Below are 26482 nucleotides of genomic sequence, written 5' to 3' on the forward strand. Positions count from 1 at the left end.
GAGCATGGATAGAGGATTGGTTAACTTACAGAAAGCAGAGAGTTGGGATACATAGGTGTTACTCTGGTTGGCAATCAATTTGTTTGTCATATACATTAATGATCTGGATGTTGGGGTGGTAAATTGGATTAGTAAGTATGCAGATGATACTAAGGTAGGTGGCATTGTGGATAATGAAGTAGGTTTTCAAAGCTTGCAGAGAGATTTAGGCCAGTTAGAAGAGTGGGCTGAACGATGGCAGATGGAGTTTAATGCTGATAAGTGTGAGGTGCTACATTTTGGTAGGAATGATCAAAATAGGACATAGATGGTAAATGGTAGGGCATTGAAGAATGCAGTAGAACATAGTGATCTAGGAATAATGGAGCATAGTTCCCTGAAGGTGGAATCTCATGTGGATAGGGTGGTGAAGAAAGCTTTTGGTATGCTGGCCTTTATAAATCAGAGCATTGAGTATAGGAGTTGGGACGTAATGTTAAAATTGTACAAGGCGTTGGTAAGGCCAAATTTGGAGTATTGTGTACAGTTCTGGTCACCGAATTATAAGAAAGATATCAACAAAATAGAGAGAGTACAGAGAAGATTTGCTAGAATGTTACCTGGGTTTCAACACCTAAGTTACAGAGAAAGGTTGAACAAGTTAAGTCTTTATTCTTTGGAGCGTAGAAAGTTGAGGGGGGACTTGATAGAGGTATTTAAAATAATGAGGGGGATAGATCGAGTTGACATGAATAGGCTTTTTCCATTGCGAGTAGGGGAGATTCAATCAAGAGGACATGATTTGAGAGGGGGCAAAATTTTAAGGGTAACACGAGGGGGAATTTCTTTACTCAGAGAGTGGTAGCTGTGTGGAATGAGCTTCCAGTAGAAGTGGTAGAGACAGGTTCACTATTGTCATTTAAAGCAAAATTGGATAGGTATATGGACAGGAAAGGAATGGAGGGTTATGGGCTGAGTGCGGGTAGGTGGGACTAGGTGAGAGTAAGAGTCAGCACGGACTAGAAGGGCCGAGATGGCCTGTTTCCGTGCTGTAATTGTTATATGGTTATATAGTGAGCAGTGTGCCACAGAGGTCAATGCTGGACCCGCAGCTGTTCACGATATAAATTAACGATCTGGAAGAGGGGACCGAGTGTAGTGTATCTAAGTTTGCTAATGATACTAAATTGAGTGAAAAAGCAAATAGTGCAGAGGTTACGGAGAGTCTGCAGAGAGATATAGATAGTTTAAGTCAGTGGGCAAGGGTCCGGCAGATGGAGTACAATTGTCCTATTGCCCTGTTTATTATTTATTGTAATGCCTGCACTGTTTTGTGCACTTTATACAGTCCTGGGTAGGTCTGTAGTCTAGTGTAGTTTTTTACATAGTTCAGTCTAGTTTTTGTACTGTGTCATGTAACATCATGGTCCTGAAAAACGTCTCATTTTTACTATGTACTGTGCCAGCAGTTATGGTCAAAATGACAATAAAAGTGACTTGACTTAACAATGTTGGTAAATGCGTGGTCATCCACTTTGGAACAAAAATTAAAAGAGGAGATTATTTAAGTGGTAAAAAATTGCAGCATGCTGCTCTGTAGATGGATTTGGGCATGTTTGGTGCACGATTCACAAAAGGCTGGTTTACAGGTGGAATAGGCTATCAAGAGGGCAGATGGAATGTTGGCTTTCATTGCTAGAGGGATGGATGCTGCAAATATACAGGGTACTGGTGAGGCTGCACCTGGAGTACTGCGTGCAGTTCTGGTCTCCTTACTTGAGGAGGGATATACTGGCTTTGGAGGGGTGGGGGTGCAGAGGAGGTTCACCAGGTTGATTCCAGAGGTGAAAGGGTTAGACAATGAGGAGAGATTGAATCGCCTGGGACTGTACTCACTGGAATTCAGAAGAATGAGAGGAGATCTCATAGAAACATATAAAATTATGAAAGGGATAGATAAGATAGAGGCAGAAAAGTTGTTTCCACTGGTAGGTGAGACTAGAACTAGAGGACATAGCCTCAAGATTCAAGGGGGTAGATTTAGGATCGAGATGAGGAGGAACTGCTTTTCCCAGAGTGGTGAATCTATGGAATTCTTTGCCCAATGGAGCAATGGAGGCTACCTCAGTAAATATATTTAAGACAATATTGGATAAATTTTTGCATTGTAGGGGAATTAGGGGTTGTGGGGAAAAGGCAAGAAGGTGGAGATGAGTCCATGGTCAGATCTTGGCCATGATCTTGTAGAATGGTGGAGCAGGCTCAATGGGCCAGATGGCCTACTCCTGCTCCTATTTCTTATGTTCTTATCTTCTTATGTTTCAGAAGTCATTGGAGATCACTCCATCTAACAAGAGAACTTCATCCATCCCAGATCTTCCAAGATAAACTCTGGGCACTGTTGGGTCATGCACCAAAGGCAGATGTGGCTTTGCCAGATTTAACCATGGCTCCGGGTGCCGGCACCAAGCTGTTGACAGGTGAGCTGAGGTTTACCAGGATGCTGTCTGGATTAGATCATGTATTATGAGGATAGGTTGAGCAAGCTAGGTCTTTTCTCTTTGGAGTGATGGCGGATGAGAGGTGACTTGATAGAGGTATACAAGATGAAAGGAGGCATAGACAGAGTGGACTGCCAGACACATTTTCCCAGGGTGGGAATGGCAATATGAGGGGCGCAATTTTTTAAAAATATATTTTTATTGAAGGAATGACACAATACAGAATACATAATGGATTACATTTTCTTCCATTTTGCTTTTATATCTTACCCCTAAACAAACCTCCCCTCACCCTCCCTCCCCGAGCATACCATGGCAGCTCATGTATTTACAATACAACACTTCACAAATACAAGTGTGGACATTTCACAGCCATACCCCCACACTCCTTCAAGACGAAGGCCCACACACATCCACAACATGTCAGATGATCCAGAATATACTCATATTACAATTCATCAGCCACCCTGTGAGGTAAACCATATGCGTGTAAAAAGGGAGGCAACTTCCCAAGTACAATCAAATGCCCTCAACTAGTAGGTAATTCCTTAAGACTCCCAAAATATGACAAGAAAGGTCCCCATTTCGAATAGAACTTTTTCACAGACCCCCTCAGAGTGAATTTAATCTTTTCTAATTTCAGAAAAAAACATTATGTCCTTTAACCAAGCAGCAGCAGATGGGGGAGTGGCAGATTTCCAGCCCAGCAAGATTCTCCTATGGGCCAAAAGCGATGTAAATGCAACGATATCCGACTGGTTTGCATTTAAACCCAAAGCATTATCCGCCACACCAAATACAGTGATAAGCGGGCAAGGTCTGAGTGTCACCCCCAAAACCTCACTGATAATTTTAAAAACCAGTGCCCAATAGCCATCAATCCGAGGGCAAGACCAAAATGCATGCACTAAACCAGCCGGAGAGAAGGAACACCTGTCACAGCCAGCGTCTGTCCCGGGATACATGTCAGCAAGCCTGTCTTTACTTAAATGTACCCTGTATAAAACTTTAAATTGTATGAGCCCCAGTCTAGCACATGATGACGAGGAATGAACCCTATTCAATGTTTTTGCCCAATATTCCTCAGCCAGATCCACACCAAGGTCATCCTCCCATCTAGTCTTAGTTTTGTTTAGATCTTGAACTCCCAATGACATCAGCTGAGAGTATAGAACAGAGATCAGCCCTTTATCATTAAAGCTGAGAATGAGTTTGTCCCACAACTTAGCAGGTGGTAGATCAGGAAAAGAGGGAAACTTTCCTTGACAAAGTGGCAAATCTGCAGGTATTTTAAAAAAAAAATGATTATGCGGAAGGTCATATTTACTGCACAGGTTATCAAAACTATCAAATATGTTATCAGTGTACAAGTCCTTTATACGCACAGGACTGTTCAAACCCCATTGTCTAAAAACTGAATCGAGTGTGGAGGGAAGAAATAGATGGTTTCTATGAATGGGACCCAAAACTAAAGCTGATGTGAACTTATAGTGGCAGCAAAATTGATTACAAATTTTGAGGGTGGAGAGCACGACTGGGTTTGATGTGAATTGAGAGGATTTCAATGGCAAGGAAGAGTACATTAAAGCTGGGAGAGACAAGGAGTGGCAAGACCGTGTCTTAAGCAGGCGTCAGTTTATATCAGGCCGGTGGAGCCAAAATAATACCTTTTGAATATTCGATGCCCAGTAATAAAGAATAAAGCTAGGAAGGCCCATTATACCTACGTCATGACCTCTTTGGAGAGTGCGCTTATTAACCCTTGGGACCTTATTTTCCTAAATAAAGGAGGTTATAGCTTGGTCAACTGATTTGGAAAATAACTTGGGTGTAAGAAAACTGGCAAGTACTGAAACAAATAAAGAAATCTGGGAAGTATAGTCATTTTCACTGATTGAATTCTCCCAGCTATAGTAAGGGGTAAACTGCACCATCTCTCAAAATCAGCCTTCATTTGGCTAACCTGAGGCCTGTAGTTCGCTTCAAACAGAGATGTAAAAGAGCGAGTAACATGTATTCCTAGATATACAAAACCATCTTGAGATAAAGGAAAAGGCAAAGATTCCTGTTGGATCTGTAGGGCCAAGTTATTAATCGGAAAGCATTTGCTTTTTTGAAGGTTCAGCTTATAGCCAGAGAAGGCTCCAAATTGACACAATGGCAGGACTGCTACCTACATTGTTGCTAACATAAAGTAAGAGGTCGTCAGCATATAGGGATATACGGTGTTCCATGTTCCCTCTCCTAACACCTTGAAATAATGTAGTTGACTTAAATGCAACAGATAGAAACTCAATGCAATTGCAAAATGAAGAGGGGACAATGGGCAGCCTTGGCAAGTGTCACATGTTAATGGGAAATAGTCAAATCAAAAATAAATTGTCTGTATACATGTTAAAGGCGAGTGATATAATAGCTTAACCCAGGCTACAAATATTCTGCCAAATCCAAATTTCTCCAAAACACTGAACAAGTATATCCACTCCACTCTATCAAATGCCTTCTCTGCGTCCAAGGAGCTCACAACCTCCGGACTTGGAGAATCAGTGGGGGAATAAACCATATCAGCCACTCGACGGATATTAAAAATAGAATGGCGATTTTTAATAAAACCTGTTTGATCATTCGAGATTATCTTGGGAAGGGGGCGTTCTAAACAGCAAGCAAGCACTTTAGCCAAAATTTTCACATCCACATTCAAAAGTGAGGTGGGGCGATATGATCCACATTGAGTTGGGTCCTTGTCCTTTTTAAGAAGAAGTGAAATAGATGCCTGTGAAAGAGTAGGGGGGTAAGGAACTGTTCTCCAAAGATTCCTGTTATATCTGAGGGAAACTCTGAGGTGTACAGAGAGGAATAAAAAGTTGCAAAGATGTTATCAATTTCTTTGGGATTGCTCGTCAGGTTTTGGTGCGTGTCTCTTATCTGGGGAATAAGTCGTGATGCAGCTTGACGCTTCAACTGATGAGCCATAAGCCGGCTTGCCTTGTCTCCATATTCATAATAGAGGCCTTGTGTCTTAAGAATTAATTATTCTGATGGGTTTGTAGGTAGAAGATTAAACTTCGCTTGCAAATCAGCCCGGCTTTTATATAATTCCGCAGTGGGTGCCTCAGAATATTGCCTATCCAGATCCAAAATAGATTGCAATAACACTTGCATTTCCTTCCTACGCTCTTTATTGGCTTGTGAAGTATAAGATATTATTTGACCCCTTAAGTAAACTTTTAAAGTTTCCCAAAGTAAAGGGTACAATACCGACTCAGTTTTATTACTCTCAAAGAATGTGTCAATGTTAGCTGATATATAACTACAGAATTTCTCATTGGAAAGCAAAAGGGGGTTAAGTCTCCACAGAGGCTGTTCTCTAATGTTTAAAGGAAAACATGGGTCCAATTTCACGGGTGAATGATCAGATATAACTATAGCAGTGTACTCAATTTGTCTAATCATTGGTATCAAGGAGCTATCTATAAAGAAATAGTCTAGCCTGGAATAGGAGTGGTGAACATGAGAAAAGAAAGAGAATTGCCTAACTGATGGATTCAAATATCTCCAAGGATCCATATAACCATTTTGTTGCATAAACATCGAGAAGGCCTTTGCCAAACCAGAAGATATTCCCCTAGATCTAGACCTATCAAGCAGTGGGTCAATAGCACAGTTCAAATCTCCTGAAAAGATTAGCTGGTGTGTATCCAGGTTAGATATTAATGACAAAACCTTATTTGCAATTTAATTAAGAACCTATCAACCTCTGCATTAAATATACCAAATGACTTGGCCTCCACAGCTGCGTGGCAATGAATTCCACAGATTCACCACTCTGACTAGAAAAATTCCTCTTCATGTCTGTTCTAAATGGTCCCTGTAATCTGAGGCTGTGCCCTCTGGCCCTCTCCACGTCCTTTGTCGTGAACTGTGCTATAATATTCTATGTTCTATGTTAGATAGATAGATAGATACTTTATTCATCCCCAAGGGGAAATTCAACATTTTTCCAGTGTCCCATACATTTATTGTAGCAAAACTAATTACATACAGTATTTAATTCAGTATAAATATGATATGCATCTAAAATCACCCTCCCAAAAAGCATTAATAAATAGCTTTTAAAAAGTTCTTAAATAGTTTACTAAAGTTTACTCCCTGTTTCTCTCTCCCACTTTGCAGATTCCATCGAGGAGGAGGACACTGAAGTAATGTTCAACTCAGTACAGGAAATCCTAAAGGCAGCTGTGATGGCAGATGCAGACGTGCTCTCAGGGACCTTTGACCTTCTGATGCAAACGGTGAAGGGCCTTGCTGCGTGGCTACCCGGGCTGGTGCCTGATGGCTTGTACCTGCCTGCTCCTCCGCTGTATTGCCCTCAGCCAGCTGTGCTCAGTGAGGTGAGGCTTGGCAATGATGAAGTGGGTGCAGCAGGGCCGGAGGCGGTTCCCAGGCCAAGCGGTAGTGTTGGGTCTCTCCGTGTCTGTGGTGAGCACTGAGCCTCCTGCTGACCTGTGTTACTTCACAGGGCAACGTGGCTGTGCTGGGAGCACAGTCGGGGGGGCAGATGCTGGAAATCAGGAGCAACACACAGAACACTGAAGGAACTCAGTGGGTCGGGGAGGAAACGGACAGTCACAGCTTCGGGTTAACACTCATTGGGATGGCAGAACAATCAGAGGGGCTTGGAGCAGGAGCTGGTGGGTGATGGGGGGGTCCTGATGAAGTGAGGGTGACAGGCAGGGGGAGAGTGAAAATGATGTCAGAAGGTGGGAGGGGGAGGGGGAAGTGACAAAGGGCTGAAGAGGGTAGAATCTGTAGGAAGGAGAGTTGACCATGGAGGTAAGAAGCGAAACCAGAAGGATGGTGGGCAGGGGGGAGGGTATAAAGATGGAGTAATGTGGCCCATGGATAAGGGGGGGAAGAAAAAGAATTTCAAGTTTCCACATCTCTGATATTAAATGGAATGAATGAACCATTGAAAGGTACAGAGAGGAGTGTTTACAGGAACTATATTGATACTATGTACAGTATTGGTATGCAAGAAACTGAAGCAGGTGACAGTATGGCGATGTCTATGGTGACTGAAAGGGCACAGAAGGTTGGAGTTTATTCCATGGCCTGTGGCTCTGATTAATTTAATTGTTAGATTGGTTTACCTCATTGTTGGGACGCAGCAAGATCCACAAGAAGGAAGGCAAACAGGAAATTTAGGGCAGAGCCTGGATAAAATCCCTGAAGTACTCTCCAGTTGAAGCCCACATTCAGCAGGGGGTGGGAAGCACGTTGGGGGCTCAATGACAGAGACTTGGGGCAGGCCAACTCCTAGAGGCAGGAGTAGACCAACGATAGGAGAGGAATCTACACACACACACAACGCTGGAGCAACTCAGCACGTCAGGCTGCAGCTATGGAGAGGAATTAACAGTCAACGTTTCAAGCCAAGACCCTTAGTCATGACACCTTCACAGTAGGAGAGGTAGATCTTGGGTCCCGGTACTGTCGAGGTGACGGAGTGTGGCTCCGGTACTGTCGAGGTGACGGAGTGTTGACCCGGTACTGAAGGGGTGACGGAGTGTGTGTCGGGGTGACGGAGTGTGGGTCCCAGTACTGTCAGGGTGACGGAGTGTGGGTCCGGTACTGTAGGGGTGACGGAGTGTGGGTCCGGTACTGTCGGGGTGACGGAGTGTGGGTCCCAGTACTGTAGGGGTGACGGAGTGTGTGTCGGGGTGACGGAGTGTGGGTCCCAGTACTGTCAGGGTGACGGAGTGTGGGTCCGGTACTGTCGGGGTGACGGAGTGTGGGTCCCAGTACTGTAGGGGTGACGGAGTGTGGGTCCGGTACTGTCGGGGTGACGGAGTGTGGGTCCCAGTACTGTAGGGGTGACGGAGTGTTGACCCAGTACTGAAGGGGTGACGGAGTGTGTGTCCGGTACTGTCGGGGTGACGGAGTGTGGGTCCGGTACTGTAGGGGTGACGGAGTGTGGGTCAGGTACTGTCGGAGTGACAGGAGTGTGTGTCCGGTACTGTCGGGGTGACGGAGTGTGGCTCCGGTACTGTCAGGGTGACGGAGTGTGTGTCCGGTACTGTCGGGGTGACGGAGTGTGGGTCCCAGTACTGTAGGGGTGACGGAGTGTGGGTCCGGTACTGTAGGGGTGACGGAGTGTGGGTCCGGTACTGTCGGGGTGACGGAGTGTGGGTCCCAGTACTGTCAGGGTGACGGAGTGTGGGTCCGGTACTGTAGGGGTGACGGAGTGTGGGTCCGGTACTGTCAGGGTGACGGAGTGTGGGTCTGGTACTGTCGAGGTGACGGAGTGTGGGTCCGGTACTGTAGGGGTGACGGAGTGTGGGTCCGGTACTGTAGGGGTGACGGAGTGTGGGTCCGGTACTGTAGGGGTGACGGAGTGTGGGTCCGGTACTGTCGAGGTGACGGAGTGTTGACCCAGTACTGAAGGGGTGACGGAGTGTGTGTCCGGTACTGTCGGGGTGACGGAGTGTGGGTCCCAGTACCATCAGGGTAACGGAGTGTGGGTCCGGTACTGTCGGGGTGACGGAGTGTGGCTCCGGTACTGTCGAGGTGACGGAGTGTGGGTCCGGTACTGTCGGGGTGATGGAGTGTGGGTCCGGTACTGTCGGGGTGACGGAGTGTGGGTCCGGTACTGTCGGAGTGACGGAGTGTGGGTCCGGTACTGTCGGGGTGATGGAGTGTGGGTCCAGTACTGTCGGGGTGACGGAGTGTGGGTCCCAGTACTGTCAGGGTGACGGAGTGTGGGTCCCAGTACTGTCGGAGTGACTGAGTGTGGGTCCCAGTACTGTAGGGGTGACGGAGTGTGGGTCCGGTACTGTCGGAGTGACTGAGTGTGGGTCCCAGTACTGTCAGGGTGACGGAGTGTGGGTCCAGTACTGTCGGGTGACGGAGTGTGGGTCCGGTACTGTCGGGGTGATGGAGTGTGGGTCCAGTACTGTCGGAGTGACGGAGTGTGGGTCCAGTACTGTGGGGGTGACGGAGTGTGGGTCGGGTACTGTCGGGGTGAAGGAGTGTGGGTCCAGTACTGTAGGGGTGACGGAATGTGGGTCAGGTACTGTCGGAGTGACTTAGTGTGGGTCGGGTACTGTCGGGGTGACGGAGTGTGGGTCGGGTACTGTGGGGGTGACGGAGTGTGGGTCGGGTACTGTCGGGGTGAAGGAGTGTGGGTCCAGTACTGTAGGGGTGACGGAATGTGGGTCAGGTACTGTCGGAGTGACTTAGTGTGGGTCGGGTACTGTCGGGGTAACGGAGTGTGGGTCCGGTACTGTCGGGGTGACGGAGTGTGGCTCCGGTACTGTCGAGGTGACGGAGTGTGGGTCCGGTACTGTCGGGGTGATGGAGTGTGGGTCCGGTACTGTCGGAGTGACGGAGTGTGGGTCCGGTACTGTCGGGGTGATGGAGTGTGGGTCCAGTACTGTCGGGGTGACGGAGTGTGGGTCCCAGTACTGTCAGGGTGACGGAGTGTGGGTCCCAGTACTGTCGGAGTGACTGAGTGTGGGTCCCAGTACTGTCAGGGTGACGGAGTGTGGGTCCGGTACTGTCGGAGTGACTGAGTGTGGGTCCCAGTACTGTCAGGGTGACGGAGTGTGGGTCCAGTACTGTCGGGTGACGGAGTGTGGGTCCGGTACTGTCGGGGTGATGGAGTGTGGGTCCAGTACTGTCGGAGTGACGGAGTGTGGGTCCAGTACTGTGGGGGTGACGGAGTGTGGGTCGGGTACTGTCGGGGTGAAGGAGTGTGGGTCCAGTACTGTAGGGGTGACGGAATGTGGGTCAGGTACTGTCGGAGTGACTTAGTGTGGGTCGGGTACTGTCGGGGTGACGGAGTGTGGGTCGGGTACTGTCGGAGTGACGGAGTGTGGGTCCGGTACTGTCGGAATGACGGAGTGTGGGTCCGGTACTGTCGGGGTGACTGAGTGTGGGACAGGTACTGTCGGAGTGACGGAGTGTGGGTCCGGTACTGTCGGTGTGACGGAGTGTGGGTCCCAGTACTGTCAGGGTGACGGAGTGTGGGTCCGGTACTGTCGGTGTGACGGAGTGTGGGTCAGGTACTGTCGGTGTGACGGAGTGTGGGTCAGGTACTGTCGGGGTGACGGAGTGTGGGTCAGGTACTGTCGGAGTGACTGAGTGTTGGTCCCAGTACTGTCGGAGTGACGGGGTGTGGGTCAGGTACTGTCGGTGTGACGGAGTGTGGGTCCGGTACTGTCGGGGTGACGGAGTGTGGGTCAGGTACTGTCGGAGTGACGGAGTGTGTATCCGGTACTGTCGGGGTGACGGAGTGTGGGTCCGGTACTGTCGGAGTGATTGAGTGTGGGTCCGGTACTGTCGGAGTGATGGAGTGTGGGTCAGGTACTGTCGGGGTGACGGAGTGTGGGTCCCGTACTGTCGGGGTGACGGAGTGTGGGTCAGGTACTGTCGGGGTGACGGAGTGTGGGTCCGGTACTGTAGGGGTGACGGAGTGTGGGTCCGGTACTGTCGGGGTGACGGAGTGTGGGTCCCAGTACTGTCAGGGTGACGGAGTGTGGGTCCGGTACTGTAGGGGTGACGGAGTGTGGCTCCGGTACTGTCGGGGTGATGGAGTGTGGCTCCGGTACTGTCGGGGTGACGGAGTGTGGGTCCGGTACTGTCGGGGTGACGGAGTGTGGGTCCGGTACTGTCGGGGTGATGGAGTGTGGGTCCGGTACTGTCGGGGTGACGGAGTGTGGGTCCCAGTACTGTCGGGGTGACGGAGTGTGGGTCCCAGTACTGTCAGGGTGACGGAGTGTGGGTCCCAGTACTGTCGGAGTGACTGAGTGTGGGTCCCAGTACTGTCAGGGTGACGGAGTGTGGGTCCAGTACTGTCGGAGTGACTGAGTGTGGGTCCCAGTACTGTCAGGGTGACGGAGTGTGGGTCCAGTACTGTCGGGGTGACGGAGTGTGGGTCCGGTACTGTTGGGGTGATGGAGTGTGGGTCCAGTACTGTCGGAGTGACGGAGTGTGGGTCCAGTACTGTCGGAGTGACGGAGTGTGGGTCCAGTACTGTCGGGGTGAAGGAGTGTGGGTCCAGTACTGTCAGGGTGACGGAGTGTGGGTCCGGTACTGTTGGGGTGATGGAGTGTGGGTCCAGTACTGTCGGAGTGACGGAGTGTGGGTCCAGTACTGTGGGGGTGACGGAGTGTGGGTCGGGTACTGTCGGGGTGAAGGAGTGTGGGTCCAGTACTGTAGGGGTGACGGAATGTGGGTCAGGTACTGTCGGAGTGACTGAGTGTGGGTCGGGTACTGTCGGGGTGACGGAGTGTGGGTCAGGTACTGTCGGAGTGACGGAGTGTGGGTCCGGTACTGTCGGAGTGACGGAGTGTGGGTCCGGTACTGTCGGGGTGACTGAGTGTGGGACAGATACTGTCGGGGTGACGGAGTGTGGGTCCGGTACTGTAGGTGTGACGGCGTGTGGGTCCGGTACTGTAGGGGTGACTGAGTGTGGGACAGGTACTGTCGGAGTGATGGAGTGTGGGTCCAGTACTGTCGGTGTGACGGAGTGTGGGTCCCAGTACTGTCAGGGTGACGGAGTGTGGGTCCGGTACTGTCGGTGTGACGGAGTGTGGGTCCCAGTACTGTCAGGGTGACGGAGTGTGGGTCCGGTACTGTCGGTGTGACGGAGTGTGGGTCCCAGTACTGTCAGGGTGACGGAGTGTGGGTCCGGTACTGTCGGTGTGACGGAGTGTGGGTCAGGTACTGTCGGTGTGACGGAGTGTGGGTCCGGTACTGTCGGGGTGACGGAGTGTGGGTCAGGTACTGTCGGAGTGACTGAGTGTTGGTCCCAGTACTGTCGGAGTGACGGAGTGTGGGTCAGGTACTGTCGGTGTGACGGAGTGTGGGTCCGGTACTGTCGGGGTGACGGAGTGTGGGTCAGGTACTGTCGGAGTGACGGAGTGTGTATCCGGTACTGTCGGGGTGACGGAGTGTGGGTCCGGTACTGTCGGAGTGATTGAGTGTGGGTCCGGTACTGTCGGAGTGATGGAGTGTGGGTCAGGTACTGTCGGGGTGACGGAGTGTGGGTCCCGTACTGTCGGGGTGACGGAGTGTGGGTCAGGTACTGTAGGGGTGACGGAGTGTGTGTCCGGTACTGTAGGGGTGACGGAGTGTGTGTCCGGTACTGTAGGGGTGACGAAGTGTGGGTCAGGTACTGTCGGAGTGACAGGAGTGTGTGTCCGGTACTGTAGGGGTGACGAAGTGTGGGTCAGGTACTGTCGGAGTGACGGAGTGTGGGTCTGGTACTGTCGGAGTGACGGAGTGTGGGTCCAGTACTGTAGGGGTGACGGTGTGTGGGCCCGGTACTGTCGGGGTGACGGAGTGTGGGTCTGGTACTGTCGGAGTGACGGAGTGTGGGTCCGGTACTGTCGGGGTGACGGAGTGTGGGTCCGGTACTGTCGGAGTGATGGAGTGTGGGTCCGGTACTGTCGAGGTGACGGAGTGTGGGTCAGGTACTGTCGGGGTGACGGAGTGTGGGTCAGGTACTGTAGGGGTGACGGAGTGTGGGTCCGGTACTGTAGGGGTGACGGAGTGTGGGTCCGGTACTGTTCGGAGTGACGGAGTGTGGGTCCGGTACTGTAGGGGCGACGGAGTGTGGGCCCAGTACTTTTGGAGTGAAGGAGTGTTTCTCCCAGTTCTGTCGGGGGTGATGGAGTGTTGGTCCAGTACTGTCGGGGTGACGGAGTGTGGGTCCGGTACTGTCGGGGTGACCGAGTCTGGGTCAGGTACTGTCGGAGTGACTGAGTGTGGGTCCGGTACTGTCGGGGGTGATGGAGTGTGGGTCCGGTACTGTCGGGGTGATGGAGTGTGGGTCCGGTACTGTCGGGGTGACGGAGTGTGGGTCCGGTACTGTCGGGGTGACGGAGTGTGGGTCAGGTACTGTCGGTGTGACGGAGTGTGGGTCAGGTACTGTCAGAGTGACAGAGTGTGGGTCCGGTACTATCGGGGTGACGGAGCGTTGGCTCCTGTGCTGTCGAATGATCAGCACGTTCGCATGATTGGTGTTTGGGAGCCTAACACGGGGGTGGGCGGTCACAGTGAGCAGTGTCTGTGTGGGTGGAAGAGAGAACTGTGGACGTTCTGGGTCGAATCTCTCCATCAGGACTGATGGTTACAGAGCTTGATTTGAGTAGCAAGGACCATCCTACCTATTTGCCCAGTTTTGGAACTTACCTCAGCCTCTGCAATTTCAGGCTAGCGTGGAGGACCTCAGCTTATCCAGAGAGAGAGGAAGTCGGCAGAAACTGTCAGGAGTCCTGCAGCGAGTCCTTCTGCTGCTGCGGGCTGCCCGGTGTTCCCTTCCAGCTGCTCGCTGGTACATTGGGAAACTCCAACACAGCCGAAAGATCATGAACAAGGTAAAGCAGTTATTTGTGGGTGGGCAAGCAAACACTACTGCTTGCTGCTGCCTACAGTTAAAGCAGCAGTAAGGAAATTCAGCCATTTGTCGCTTCTTGTACCTTTGAAATGGCTCAGCCCCTGCTGAGTCGCTCGTTACAATTCTCACAGTCACTCTGACACCCCTCGCTGTGTACAACTCTGAGGCAGGCCCTCTCCATCACCATGTCTATACTTCTACAGCAGTCCTGTTCACCTGCGCTTGCTCAATAGCCTTCTCTCTCCTGGTTCCCCTTAAGATGGAGCTTTGCTCCCCCTGTCCGTAGGTGGTTCGTTCTACAGAACAGGCTTGGGCAAGGACAGGCAGAGGTTCTAAGTAAGTAAGACTCTATAGTCAGGGGAGCAGACAGGAGATTTTGTGGACTTGAGAAAGAAACCCACATGGTTTGTTGCCTCCCGGGTGCCAGGGTCCGGGATGTCTCTGACTGGGTGCATGACATCCTGGTACGAGAGGGAAGGCAACCACAAGTCGTGATACATGTTGGGACCAACAACATAGGCAGGAAGAGGGATGAGGTCCTGAAGTGTGAGTTTCGGGAACTAGGCAGAAGGCTGAAGAACAGGACCTCAAGTGTGGCGTTCTCAGGATTGCTGCCAGTATTACGTGATAGTGATGGTAAGAATTGGAGGAGATGGCAGTTGAATGCGTGGCTGAGGAGTTGGTACAGGGGGCAGGGTTTTAGATTTTTGGACCATTGGGATCTTTTCTGGGGAAGGTGGGACCTGTACAGATTGGATGGGTTGCACCTGAACTCGAGGGGGAGCAATATCCTTGCAGGTAGGTTTGCTAGCATGGTTCGGGAGGGTTTAAACTAATTTGCAAGAGGGATGGGACCTGGAGCGATAGAGCAGTGAAAGAAGTGCATGGAGTAAAGCCAGATCTAACATATAGAGAGGCTTTGAGGAAAGAGAAGCAGAATAAAGTGTATAAAGGTAGTAAGGTAGAAGGGCTAAAGTGTGTTTACTTCAATGCAAGAAGCATCAGGAACAAAGGTGATGAACTGAGAGCTTGGATACATACATGGAATTATGATGTAGTGGCCATTACAGAGACTTGGCTGGCACCAGGGCAGGAATGGATTCTCAATATTCCTGGATTTCAGTGCTTTAAAAGGGATAGAGAGGAGGGAAAAAGGGGAGGAGGGATGGCATTACTGGTCAGGGATACTATTACAGCTACAGAAAGGGTGGGTAATGTAGCAGGATCCTCTTTTGAGTCAGTATGGGTGGAAGTCAGGAACAGGAAGGGAGCAGTTACTCTACTGGGGGTATTCTGTCGGGCCCCTGGTAGCAGCAGAGATACCAAGGAGCAGATTGGGAGGCAGATTTTGGAAAGGTGCAAAAATAACAGGGTTGTTATCATGGCTGACTTTAACTTCCCTAATATTGATTGGCACCTGATTAGTTCCAAGGGTTTAAATGGGGCAGAGTTTGTTAAGTGTGTCCAGGACAGATTCCTGTCACAGTATGTTGACAAGTCGACCGGGGGAATGCCATACTAGATCTAGTATTAGGTATGAACCGGGTCAGGTCACAGATCTGTCAGTGGGTGAGCATCTGGGGGACAGTGATCACCGCTCCCTGGCCTTTAGCATTATCAAGGAAAAGGATAGAATCAGAGAGGACAGGAAAATTTTTAATTGGGGAAGGGCAAATTATGAGGCTATAAGGCTAGAACTTGCGGGTGTGAATTGGAATGAAGTTTTTGCAGGGAAATGTACTATGGACGTGGTCGATGTTTAAGGATCTCTTGCAGGATGTTAGGGATAAATTTGTCCTGGTGAGGAAGATAAAGAATGGTAGGGTGAAGGAACCATGGGTGACAAGTGAGGTGGAAAATCTAGTCAGGTGGAAGAAGGCAGCATACATGAGGTTTAGGAAGCAAGGATCAGATGGGTCTATTGAGGAATATAGGGTAGCAAGAAAGGAGCTTAAGAAGGGGCTGAGAAGAGCAAGAAGGGGACATGAGAAGGCCTTGGCGAGTAGGGTAAAGGAAAACCCCAATGCATTCTTCAATTATGTGAAGAACAAAAGGATGACAGGAGTAAATGTAGGACCGATTAGAGATAAAAGTGGGAAGATGTGCCCGGAGGCTGTGGAAGTGAGCAAGGTCCTCAACGAATACTTCTCTTCGGTATTCACCAATGAGAGGGAACATGACGGTGAGGACAATATGAGTGAGGATGTTGTTCTGGAGCATGTTGATATTAAGGGAGAGGAGGTGTTGGAGTAGTTAAAATACTTTAGGAGGGATAAGTCCCCGGGGCCTGACGGAATATTCCCCAGGCTGCTCCACGAGGCGAGGGAAGAGATTGCTGAGCCTCTGGCTAGGATCTTTATGTCCTCGTTCTCCACGGAAATGGTACTGGAGGATTGGAGGAAGGCGAGTGTTGTCCCCTTGTTCAAAAAAGGTAGTAGGATAGTCCGGGTAATTTCCCAGTTTCCCTCGGGGTCAATAAAGTACGTCTGTCTGTTTGTCTGTCTGTCTATAGACCAGTGAGCCTTATGTCTGTGGTGGGAAAGCTGTTGGAAAAGATTCTTAGAGATAGGATTTATGGGCATTTAGAGAATCATGGTCTGATCAGAGACAGTCAGCATGGCTTTGTGAAGGGCAGATTGTGTCTAACGTGCCTGACGGAGTTCTTTGAGGAGGTGACCAGGCATATAGATGAGGGTAATGCATTGGATGTGATCTACATGGATTTTAGTAAGGCATTTGACAAGGTTCCACACGGTAGGTTTATTCAGAAAGTCAGAAGGCATGGGATCCAGGAAAGTTTGGCCAGGTGGATTCAGAATTGGCTTGCCTGCAGAAAGCAGAAGGTCGTAGTGGAGGGAGTACATTCAGATTGAAGGGTTGTGACTAGTGGTGTCCCACAAGGATCTGTTCTGGGACCTCTATTTTTATGATTTTTATTACCGACCTGGATGTTGGGGTAGAAGGGTGGGTTGGCAAGTTTGCAGACGACACAAAGGTTGGTGGTGTTGTCGACAGTGTAGAGGATTGTCGAAGATTGCAGAGAGACATTGATAGGATGCAGAAGTGGGCTGAGAAGTGGCAGATGGAGTTCAACCTGGAGAAGTGTGAGGTGGTACACTTTGGAAGGACAAACTCCAAGGCAGAGTACAAAGTAAATGACAGGGTACTTGGTAGTGTGGAGGAGCAGAGGGATCTGGGGGTACATGTCCACAGATCCCTGAAAGTTGCCTCACAGGTAGATAGGGTAGTTAAGAAAGCTTATGGGGTGTTAGCTTTCATAAGTCGAGGGATAGAGTTTAAGAGACGCGATGTAATGATGCTGCTCTATAAAACTCTAGTTAGGCCACACTTGGAGTACTGTGTCCAGTTCTGGTCGCTTCACTATAGGAAGGATGTGGAAGCATTGGAAAGGGTACAGAGGAGATTTACCAGGATGCTGCCTAGTTTAAAGAGTATAGATTATGATCGGAGATTAAGGGAGCTAGGGCTTTACTCTTTGGAGAGAAGGAGGATGAGAGCAGACATGACAGAGGTGTACAAGATATTAAGAGGAATAGACAGAGTGGACAGTCAGCGCCTCTTCTCCAGGGCACCACTGTTCAGTATAAGAGAACATGGCTTTAAGGTAAGGGGAGGGAAGTTCAAGGGGGATATTAGAGGAAGGTTTTTCACTCAGAGAGTAGTTGGTGTGTGGAATACACTGCCTGCGTCAGTGGTGGAGGCAGATACACTAGTGAAGTTTAAGAGACTCCTAGACAATTGGGGGGTTATATGGGAGGCAGTGTTTGAGGGTCAGCACAACATTGTGGGCTGAAGGGTCTGTAATATGCTGTACTGTTCTATGTTCTATGTAAGAAAGTTTCTAGGAAGATTTTTTTCTTGCTGTCAGTACATTGCGCGTGTGCGGAGAATGGATCCGGTAGTAGTGGTTTGTTCCTTGGGAAACCTCCATTCACCCTGCTGACTATGTTGGCACAAAGTGCATTCAGCTACAGCTTCTCAATGATTGTAGTTGTAGCGTAATTGTCTTCAGCTCATACCGGAGAATGAGGAAGGGCTAGACAGAAGCTACAGGAAGGTAGTCACCTCTGAGATACAGGAGGCGGGTACCTGGGTAACTGTCAGGAGTAGGAAAGCAAATAGACTGTGTAGAGTAGCCTTGTATCTGTTCCCCTCAATAATAAATACCCCAATTTGGATACTGTTGGGGGGGGGGGTGGGGAGTGGGACTGAGTGTAGTGTATCTTAAGTTTGCTGATGATACTAAATTGAGTGGAAAAGCAAATTGTGCAGATGATATGAAAAGTCTGCAGATTGATATGGATAGGTTAAGTGAGTGGGCAAGGGTCTGGCAGATGGAATACAATGTTAGTGAATACGTGGTCATCCACTTTGGAAGGGAAAATGGAGGATCAGTTTATTATTTAAATGGTAAAAATAGCAGCATGCTGCTGTGCAGAGGGACTTGGGAGTGCTTGTCCAGGAATTACAAAAGGTTGGTTTGCAGCTGCAGCCAGCTATCAAGAAGACAAATAGAATGCTGACCTTCATTGCTGGAGAGTTTGAATTTAAGAGCAGGGAGGGTGACCCTCCTTACTTGAGGAGGGATATACTGGCTTTGGAGGCAGTGCAGAGGAGGTTCACCAGGTTGATTCCAGAGATGAGGGGTTAGACGATGAGGAGATTCAGTTGTGTGGGACTGTACTCGCTGGAATTCAGAAGGCTGAGAGGAGATCTTCTAGAAGCATATAAAATTATGAAAGGAATAGATAATATAGAGGCAGGAAAGTTATTTCCACTGGTAGGTGAGACTAGAACTAGGATCATGGCCTCAAGATTCAGGGGAGTAGATTTAGGACGGAGATGAGGAGGAACTGCTTTTCCCAGAGTGGTGAATCTGTGAAATTCTCTGCCCAATGGAGCAATGGAGGCTACCGCAGTAAATATATTTAAGACAAGGTTGGATAGATTTTTACATGTAGGGTATTTAAAAGTTATGGGGAAAAAGCAGGCAGGTGGAGCTGAGTCCTTGGCCAGATCAGCCATGATCTTATTGAATGGCGGAGCAGGCTCAACAGGGCAGATGACCTACTCCTGCTCCTGTTTCTTATGTTCTTACGCTTATTTTTGCCACCTGATCTACCTTTGCTGCCAGATTTGGGGATTGATAGACTTGCATACCAAGGCCCCTTTGTTCTCCTATGCACTTTAGGGGCTAGCTGTTTATTATTGGACCCCACCTCCAAGTGTGTATCCTCATACTTATCAAGACTACATTTCAGCTCACATTCCTCTGCCCAGTTTACCAGATGATCAATATTGTTCTGTAACCTCAGACTGTCTTCCTCACTATTAATTGTTGTATCATCTGTAACTTAATACTAATCACACGTCCAACATAGATACCCAAATGGATAATATATAACACCCTCTTTTTCCCTCTCGAGTCCACACATCCTTCCAATAGCATACTGACAGGAGTCACACACACACACACACACAACAGTCAGATGACAAGTGTCCCATTCCACAACTAATCTGAAACCTGGCATCTGTCCCCAAGCTACTCTTCCCCTGTAACCTCTGCTACTTATAAATACAACAAGTTCTGCAGATGCTGGAAATTCAGAGCAACACTCACAAAATGCTGGAGGAACTCAGCAGGCCAGACAGGATCTGTGGAAATGAATAAACAGTTGACGAGTTGGGCTGCAATGCTTCTTCAGGACTGGAAAAGGAGAGGAAAATGCTCAGAATGAAAAGGTTGGTAGCTAGAAGGTATGAGGTGAAGGCAGGTGGATAGGAAAAGTAAAGGGTGTCTGCGGAAGGAGTCTGATCGGAAGAAGAATGGATATAGGAGGAAGGGACCCGGGGGAGGTGTTAGGTTTTTGAGAAGCAATAAAAGGCCAGAAGGGGAATAGAAGAAAAGAGGAGGGGAAGGGAATTTTTTTTAACTGGAAGGAGAAAGTGATCATGTTGGATGCTACCTAGACTGAATACAAGGTATTGCTTCTCCCCCCGAGGATGGCCTCATCATGGCACAAGGAGATGCCATATGTTGGAATGGGAATGAGATTTAAAATGTTGTGTCACCTGGAAGTTGCGCTTTTGGTGGATGGAGTGGAGAAACTGAACGAAGCGGTCTCCCAAAATGTCAAGGAGGCCACTTCAAGGGCACTAGATACAATAGGCAACCCCAACAGATTTGCAGGTTAAGTGTTGCCTCATCTGGACATACAGTTTGGGGACCTGGATGGAGTTGAGGGAGGAGGTGAATGGGCAGGTTCAGCACTTTGGCCAGTTCCAGGGATAAGTGCCAACAGGCAGATTAGTAGGGAAGGACGAATGGACAGGGAAATAATGGAGGGAGCGATCCCTGGGGAAAGTGGAGAGTGGGGCAGAGGTACAGATATGTTTGGTGGTAAGATCCCTTTGGAGATGGCGGAAGCTCAACTACTTGCCTGATTTCACTGCATAAGATTAGGTCTGGTGTTGTGTTATGACTGCACCCTCCATGCCATTTCGTCTGTGTCTCTCTGCTGCTTCTTGCTTTTATAATCTGTGTCTGCCTTTTGTTCTTCCTTTATCAGTCCACAATATTATTTCCCAGTAGCTTATTCCTCACCGTTATCTTCTGTGTGGAATTTGTTCTGTGCCGTTATATCCCTAAGTGTTTGCTGCTGGTTTTCTGTCTTTGTTAGGCTAGGAGGGAATGGTGGGGTGGGTGGTTGCAATAGGCCCTGCTATGCCTGAGGGCTTTCACTGTGTTTATCAGACCAGGAGCCACTGACAGATCATCTTTGTCATTAGATCAGGAAGAAGTCTGGTCTTGGTCCACTTCGTCCCTTCCCTAACTCTCTGCTACAGTACAGTAAAGCCCAGAGTAGCTTCTTCAGGCCAGGAGCCAGGGACCACGGACACTCCGATGTCATCTCTGTGAAGGTTGTTGGTGAGTATGACAGTTCCTTCACTTCTTCTGTGTGGACATGGCTGCAATGGGACTTTTGTAGTCTGTACATATCTATGTACTATGCCCCTTCATTTGGGTTTAAATGGTTAGTAAGTAGCAGGAAGACCAAGGGACTGATAGCTGTTCAGATATGATTGAGATTTAGATTCAGATTTATTTATTTATCATAGTCGCAACGAAACACCGTGAAATAGATTGATGGCATTGACAACCAAACCATCTTAAGGAGCAAGTGTCGCCTCATTCCAGTCTCAACATAGCATGCCCACAGTATTCAGCAGAACAACAGAAGCAGCAACAACGACAGCAAGGGCGGAAATCCTCCAGTCCTCATCTTCCACCTCACCAATCTCCACATCCAACAGGTTTTACCTCTTTCAACGAGATTCAAACATCGGACACGTCTTCCACCTCACCAATCTCCACATCCAACAGGTTTTACCTCCTTCAATGAGATTCAAACATCAGACACGTTTTCCACCTCACCAATCTCCACATCCAACAGGTTTTACCTCTTTCAACGAGATTCAAACATCAGACACGTTTTCCACCTCACCAATCTCCACATCCAACAGGTTTTACCTCTTTCAACAAGATTCAAACATCGGACACGTCTTCCACCTCACCAATCTCCACATCCAACGGGTTTTACCTCCTTCAATAAAGATTCAAACATCAGACACGTTTTCCACCTCACCAATCTCCACATCCAACAGGTTTTACCTCCTTCAACGAGATTCAAACATTGGACACGTTTTCCACCTCACCAATCTCCACATCCAACAGGTTTTACCTCCTTCAACAAGATTCAAACATCGGACACGTCTTCCACCTCACCAATCTCCACATCCAACGGGTTTTACCTCCTTCAACAAGATTCAAACATCGGACACGTCTTCCCCTCTCCTCCCCTTTCACTATTTCACAGGGAACTGTCTGTTGGGACTCCCTCCAGATTCAACATTGTTTAATGTCATTTCCTGTACACAAGTGTAAAGGGAATGAAATAACTGTTTCTCTGGATCCAATGCAGCACGATAAAGCACAGTAAGATAAAGAGTGCAATATATCTAAATACATAAGATAGCTTTTATACATCCATAAATTAGTGATAGATGGAAAAAGTGAAAGGCTGGAGAAGAAAGAATCTGACAGGAGAGGAGAGGAAAGTGGACCATGAAGAGGAGGAGCAGGATAGGTAGGTGAAGAGAAGAGCTAAGAGGCTAGGGTAGGAAATTGATGAAGATGGAAGGGGAGGAGGAGAAAACAATTACTGTAAGTTGGAGAAATCAGCTTTCATGCCGTCAGAATATGAGGTGTTGCTCCTCAACCTGAAAGTGCCTTCATCATGACTGAAGTGGAGGCCTTGGGCCAACATGACAGAATGGGAATGGGGATAGATTCCACATTTTTTTGGATGGAGCAGGGGTGCTCAACAAAGTTGTCTCCCAATCTACATCAGTCTTACCAAGGTAGAGGAGGCCACATCGGGAGCACTGGATACAATAGACACCCACGACAGATTCGCATGTGAAACGTTGCCTCAACTGGAAGGAGTGTTTGGGCACCTGAATTGAGGTGAATGGGCAGGTGTAGATTACTTGCAGGGATAAGTGCCTGGAAGATCAGTGGGGAGAGACTTATCACATCTTACTTCATCCCCCACCTTCCCCACTCATCTGGCCTCACTTTTCACTTTCTAGCTTGTTCTCCTCTCCCCTCCCCCAGCTTCTTATTCCTTTTTTTATAATCCTGAAGAAGGGTCTCAGTCAGAAATGTCAACTGTTCGTTCACCTCCATAGATGGTGTGTTGCTGCAGTGTTTTGTGTGTATGCTCAAGATTTCTGTCATCAGCAGAATAATTTGTAATATAAGACAAACACTACTACCCCACAGATACTTCCGTACCTCTCCAGACATTGTTGGTTCTGACCTAGCTCCAATTAGCAACTGCAGCCTGCTGTACAATACTCTTAACTGCTTGCTAATCTAAACACTAGATGCATAAGGTACTTACAATGGAGTCACCTTCTTCCTTAACAAATGCCACAACCTACGGCACTATACCCTGTGCTAAAACCTTCACGGAATATTTAAAAAGTGCCATCCCCTTCCCTCAGTTCCTCCGTCTCTGCTGCATCTGCTCTCAGGATGAGGCTTTTCATTCTAGAACGAAGGGGATGTCCTCCTTTTTCAAAAAAAGGGGCTTTCCTTCCTCCACCATCGACACTACCCTCAATTAATTTCTCCTGTTTCGCACACGTCTGCCCTCACCTCATCCTCCCGCCACCCCAACAGGAATACAGTTCCTCTTGTCCTCACCTACCACCCCACCAGTGTCTGCATCCAGCACATATTTCTGCATAGCTTCCGCCATCTCCAACGGGATCCCAGCACAAGCACATCTTTCCCTCCACCCCCCACTTTCTGCTTTCCACAGGGATCGCTCCATACGTGACTCCCTTACTCTCTGGCAGCACACACAAAATGCTGGTGGAATGCAGCAGGCCAGGCAGCATCTTTAGGGAGAAGCACTGTCGATGTTTTGGGCCAAGATGGAGGGTCCTGAAGAAGGGTCTTGGCCCGAAATGTCGACAGTGCTTCTCCCTATAGATGCTGCCTGTCCTGCTGCGTTCCACCAGCATTTTGTGTGTGTTGCTTGAATTTCCAGTGTTACGAACCCTGTAACTGGGTAACTTACCAGCAAAGATAGAGAGGTCCGTTGAAGTCTGATGGTACTATTTTTAACAGTATTTGTTGATAAAGAGACACAAAAAATAAGATCAATGCAATCATACAGTTAATATACGTCGTCAATACTAAATCTAAGAGCGCGGGTATAATAATAATCAATAAGAAATAGCTCTATCGTTGTCTAGGGGATAATGTATTGTCCGATGGAAAAATAAAAGTCACTGTTAGTTCGTTCAAGCGGCAGCGTTTTGGGATTGAGAGAGAGATGGGTTAAACTTGCCCAGTTCTTTTATGATGCCAATCCTTCGAGTCGTGGGGAGTTGGTTTCCCCGTTGTTAGCTAAAAGCCGTTTTTCCCTGGTAAAAGCCACCAGTTCCGGGCAAATGGAACCGAACGCACGTGGCCTCCTTCCAAAGGCTTCCGCTATTACGGGATCGCTAGCGTTTCTTCTGGTGCGTCTGAGGGGCTGTTCCCACAGACCCTCTTTTATCCTGACTCACAGGGTCTCAGATCTCAGTTAGGTTGGGGGTGATGCAATCCCTCCCTCAACCAGCCCACTTTGCCTGAGGGCTTCCACGTAGCACAATATTGCAATACACAAGTTCGTCTTCAAGAGACAATGGCTGTGTCCCGTAGCTTTATATCGCCGGGGGAACGAGACATTCCACACGTCTCTCTCTCATTTCCTGGGTCTCCTGACCCAAATCAATAGTGATCTTGCGATTCTCACAAAGGAGGGGGCTACCCCGCACCCTTTGGCCCCTCAGAGCTGTGGTACATGCATAACACCAGCATCTGCAGATTTCCTCGTGTTCCTTTACTCTCTTGTCCATTTGTCCCTCCCCACTGATCTCCCTCCTGGCACTTGTTCTTGCAAGTGGAACAAATGCCACACCTACCCATACACCAATTCCTTCTATACCATTCAGGCCCCCAAATGGTCCTTCCGGGTGAGGCAACATTTCACCTGTGAATCTATTAGGGTCATCTGCTGTATCTGGTGCTCCTGACATGACCTCCTGTATATCAGTGAAACCCACTTTGTTGAGCACCAACACTCCATCCAGAAAAAGTGCGATTTCCCAGTGGCCACTCATTTTAATTCTACTTCCCATTCCCATTCTGGCATGTCAGCCCATTGGCTCCTCTACTGTTGTAATGAGGCCACACTCAGGCTGGAGGAGCGACACCTTATATTCCATTTGGGAAGCCTCCAACCTGATGGCATGAACATCAGTTTCTCGAACTTCCAGTCATGGCTGCCATCTCCTCTCCTTCACCGTTCCCCACATTCTCATTTCCCTCTCTCACCTTACCTGCCCATCACCTACTTATGGTGTTCCAACCCTTCCCTTTCTTCCATGGCTTTCTGTCCTTTCCTATGAGATTCCCCCTTCTCCAGCCCTTCATCTCCTTCACCAATTGACTTCCCAGCTCCCCCTCTCCCGGTCTCACCTATCACCTACTACCTTGTATTCTTCCTGCCCTCCCCCATCTTCTTATGCTTGACTTCTCATCTTTTTGCACCAGTGCTGATGACGGGTCCTGATTTTAGGTAGTAATAGGGGTGAAAGAGATGGCAGGTGACCTTAATGAGTACTTTGCATCAGTCTTCACTGTGGAAGACACTAGCAGCATGCCAGACGTTTGTGAGTGTCAGGGAACAGGAGTGAGTGCCATTACTATTTTAAGAGAAAGGTGCGAGACAAGCTGAAAGGTCTTAAGGTGGATAAGTCACCTGGACCAGATGGACTACATCCCAAAGTCCTGAGAGAGGTTACGAAGAGATAATGGATGCATTAGTCATGATCTTTCAAGTCTCTAGTGTTTAAGAAGGGAAGAAGGCAAAAGAAAGGAAATTATTGGCCAGTTAGCCTAATCTCAGTAGTCGGAAAAGTGTTGGAGTCTATTATTAAGGATGAGGTTTCAAGGTACTTGGAGACAAATGATGAAATAAGACAAAGTCAGCATGGTTTTTGTGAAGAGAAATCTTGCCTGACAAATCTGTTAGAGTTCTTCAAGGAAGTAACAAGCAAGGTGGACAAAGGAGAGGCAGGAGATGTCATTTACTTGGATTTTCAGAAGGCATTGATAAGGTGCCACACAGGAGGCTGCTTAACAAGATAAAATACTACATGTTACAGGAAATATACTGGCATGGATAGAGGAATGGCTGACAGGCAAAAGACAGTGAATGGGAATAAAAGGAGCCTTTTCTGGTTGACTGTCAGTGACTCGTGGTGTCCTCAGGGGTCTATATTGGTACAGCTACTTGTTTGTCAATGATTTAGATAATGGAGTTGATGGCTTTATGGCAAAGTTTGCGGATGATATGAAGACAGGTGGAGGGGTAGGTAATGCTGAGGAAGCAATGTGATTGTAGCAGGACTTAGACAAATTGCAAGAATGGGCAAAAAAGTTGCAGATAGAATACAGTGCTAGGAAAGGTACGATAATGCATTTTGGCAAAAGAAATAATGTTGCAGACTATTCTCTAAATGAGGGGAAAATTAAAAAATAAAAGTTGCTGAAGACTTAGCAGTCCTCGTGCAAGTCTCTCAGAAGGTTAATTTCCAGGTTGAGTCTGTGGTAAAGGAGGCAGATGCAATGTTGGCATTTATTTCAGGGGAATAGAATATAAAAGCAAGGAGTAATGCTGAGGCTTTATAAGATACTAGTCAGGTGGCACTTGGAGTTTTGTCAACAGTTCTGGGCCTCACATTTCAGAACGGGTGTGTTGTCATTAGAGGGAGTCCAGAGGAGGTTCATGAGGGTGATCCTGAAACTGATCATCATCACTCCAGTATTTCTACTATTTTTTAATGTTTCTTAATTGTACATATGATTTTTTTGTGTTCTGTTGCTAAGCAACAGTGAACCATCTGATTGGCCCGTTCAGAGTTCTCTTTGGGAATCTAGTTGACTTGATCAGCATTT

The 26482-nt window shown here is 48.3% G+C and overlaps 1 protein-coding gene across 10 annotated transcripts in view; it reads left to right on the plus strand.

The window, feature by feature from the left end:
* The window catches only part of cplane1 (ciliogenesis and planar polarity effector 1), a 375338-nt gene that overhangs the window by 156401 nt on the left and 192455 nt on the right, over positions 1–26482 (plus strand). For all 10 annotated transcript variants that reach the window (XR_009512997.1, XR_009512998.1, XM_059974072.1 and 7 more), the window contains exons 18-21: positions 2305–2459; positions 6654–6871; positions 13697–13861; positions 20692–20830. Coding sequence is in view for 8 of the 10 variants with exons in the window: in XM_059974072.1 (XP_059830055.1) it covers positions 2305–2459; positions 6654–6871; positions 13697–13861; positions 20692–20830 (677 nt within the window). In the remaining 2 variants the exon portion in view is untranslated. The remainder of the gene's footprint in view (positions 1–2304; positions 2460–6653; positions 6872–13696; positions 13862–20691; positions 20831–26482) is intronic.

Source organism: Hypanus sabinus, chromosome 7 (assembly GCF_030144855.1).
Source record: "Hypanus sabinus isolate sHypSab1 chromosome 7, sHypSab1.hap1, whole genome shotgun sequence".
Taxonomy (NCBI): Eukaryota; Metazoa; Chordata; class Chondrichthyes; order Myliobatiformes; family Dasyatidae; genus Hypanus; species Hypanus sabinus.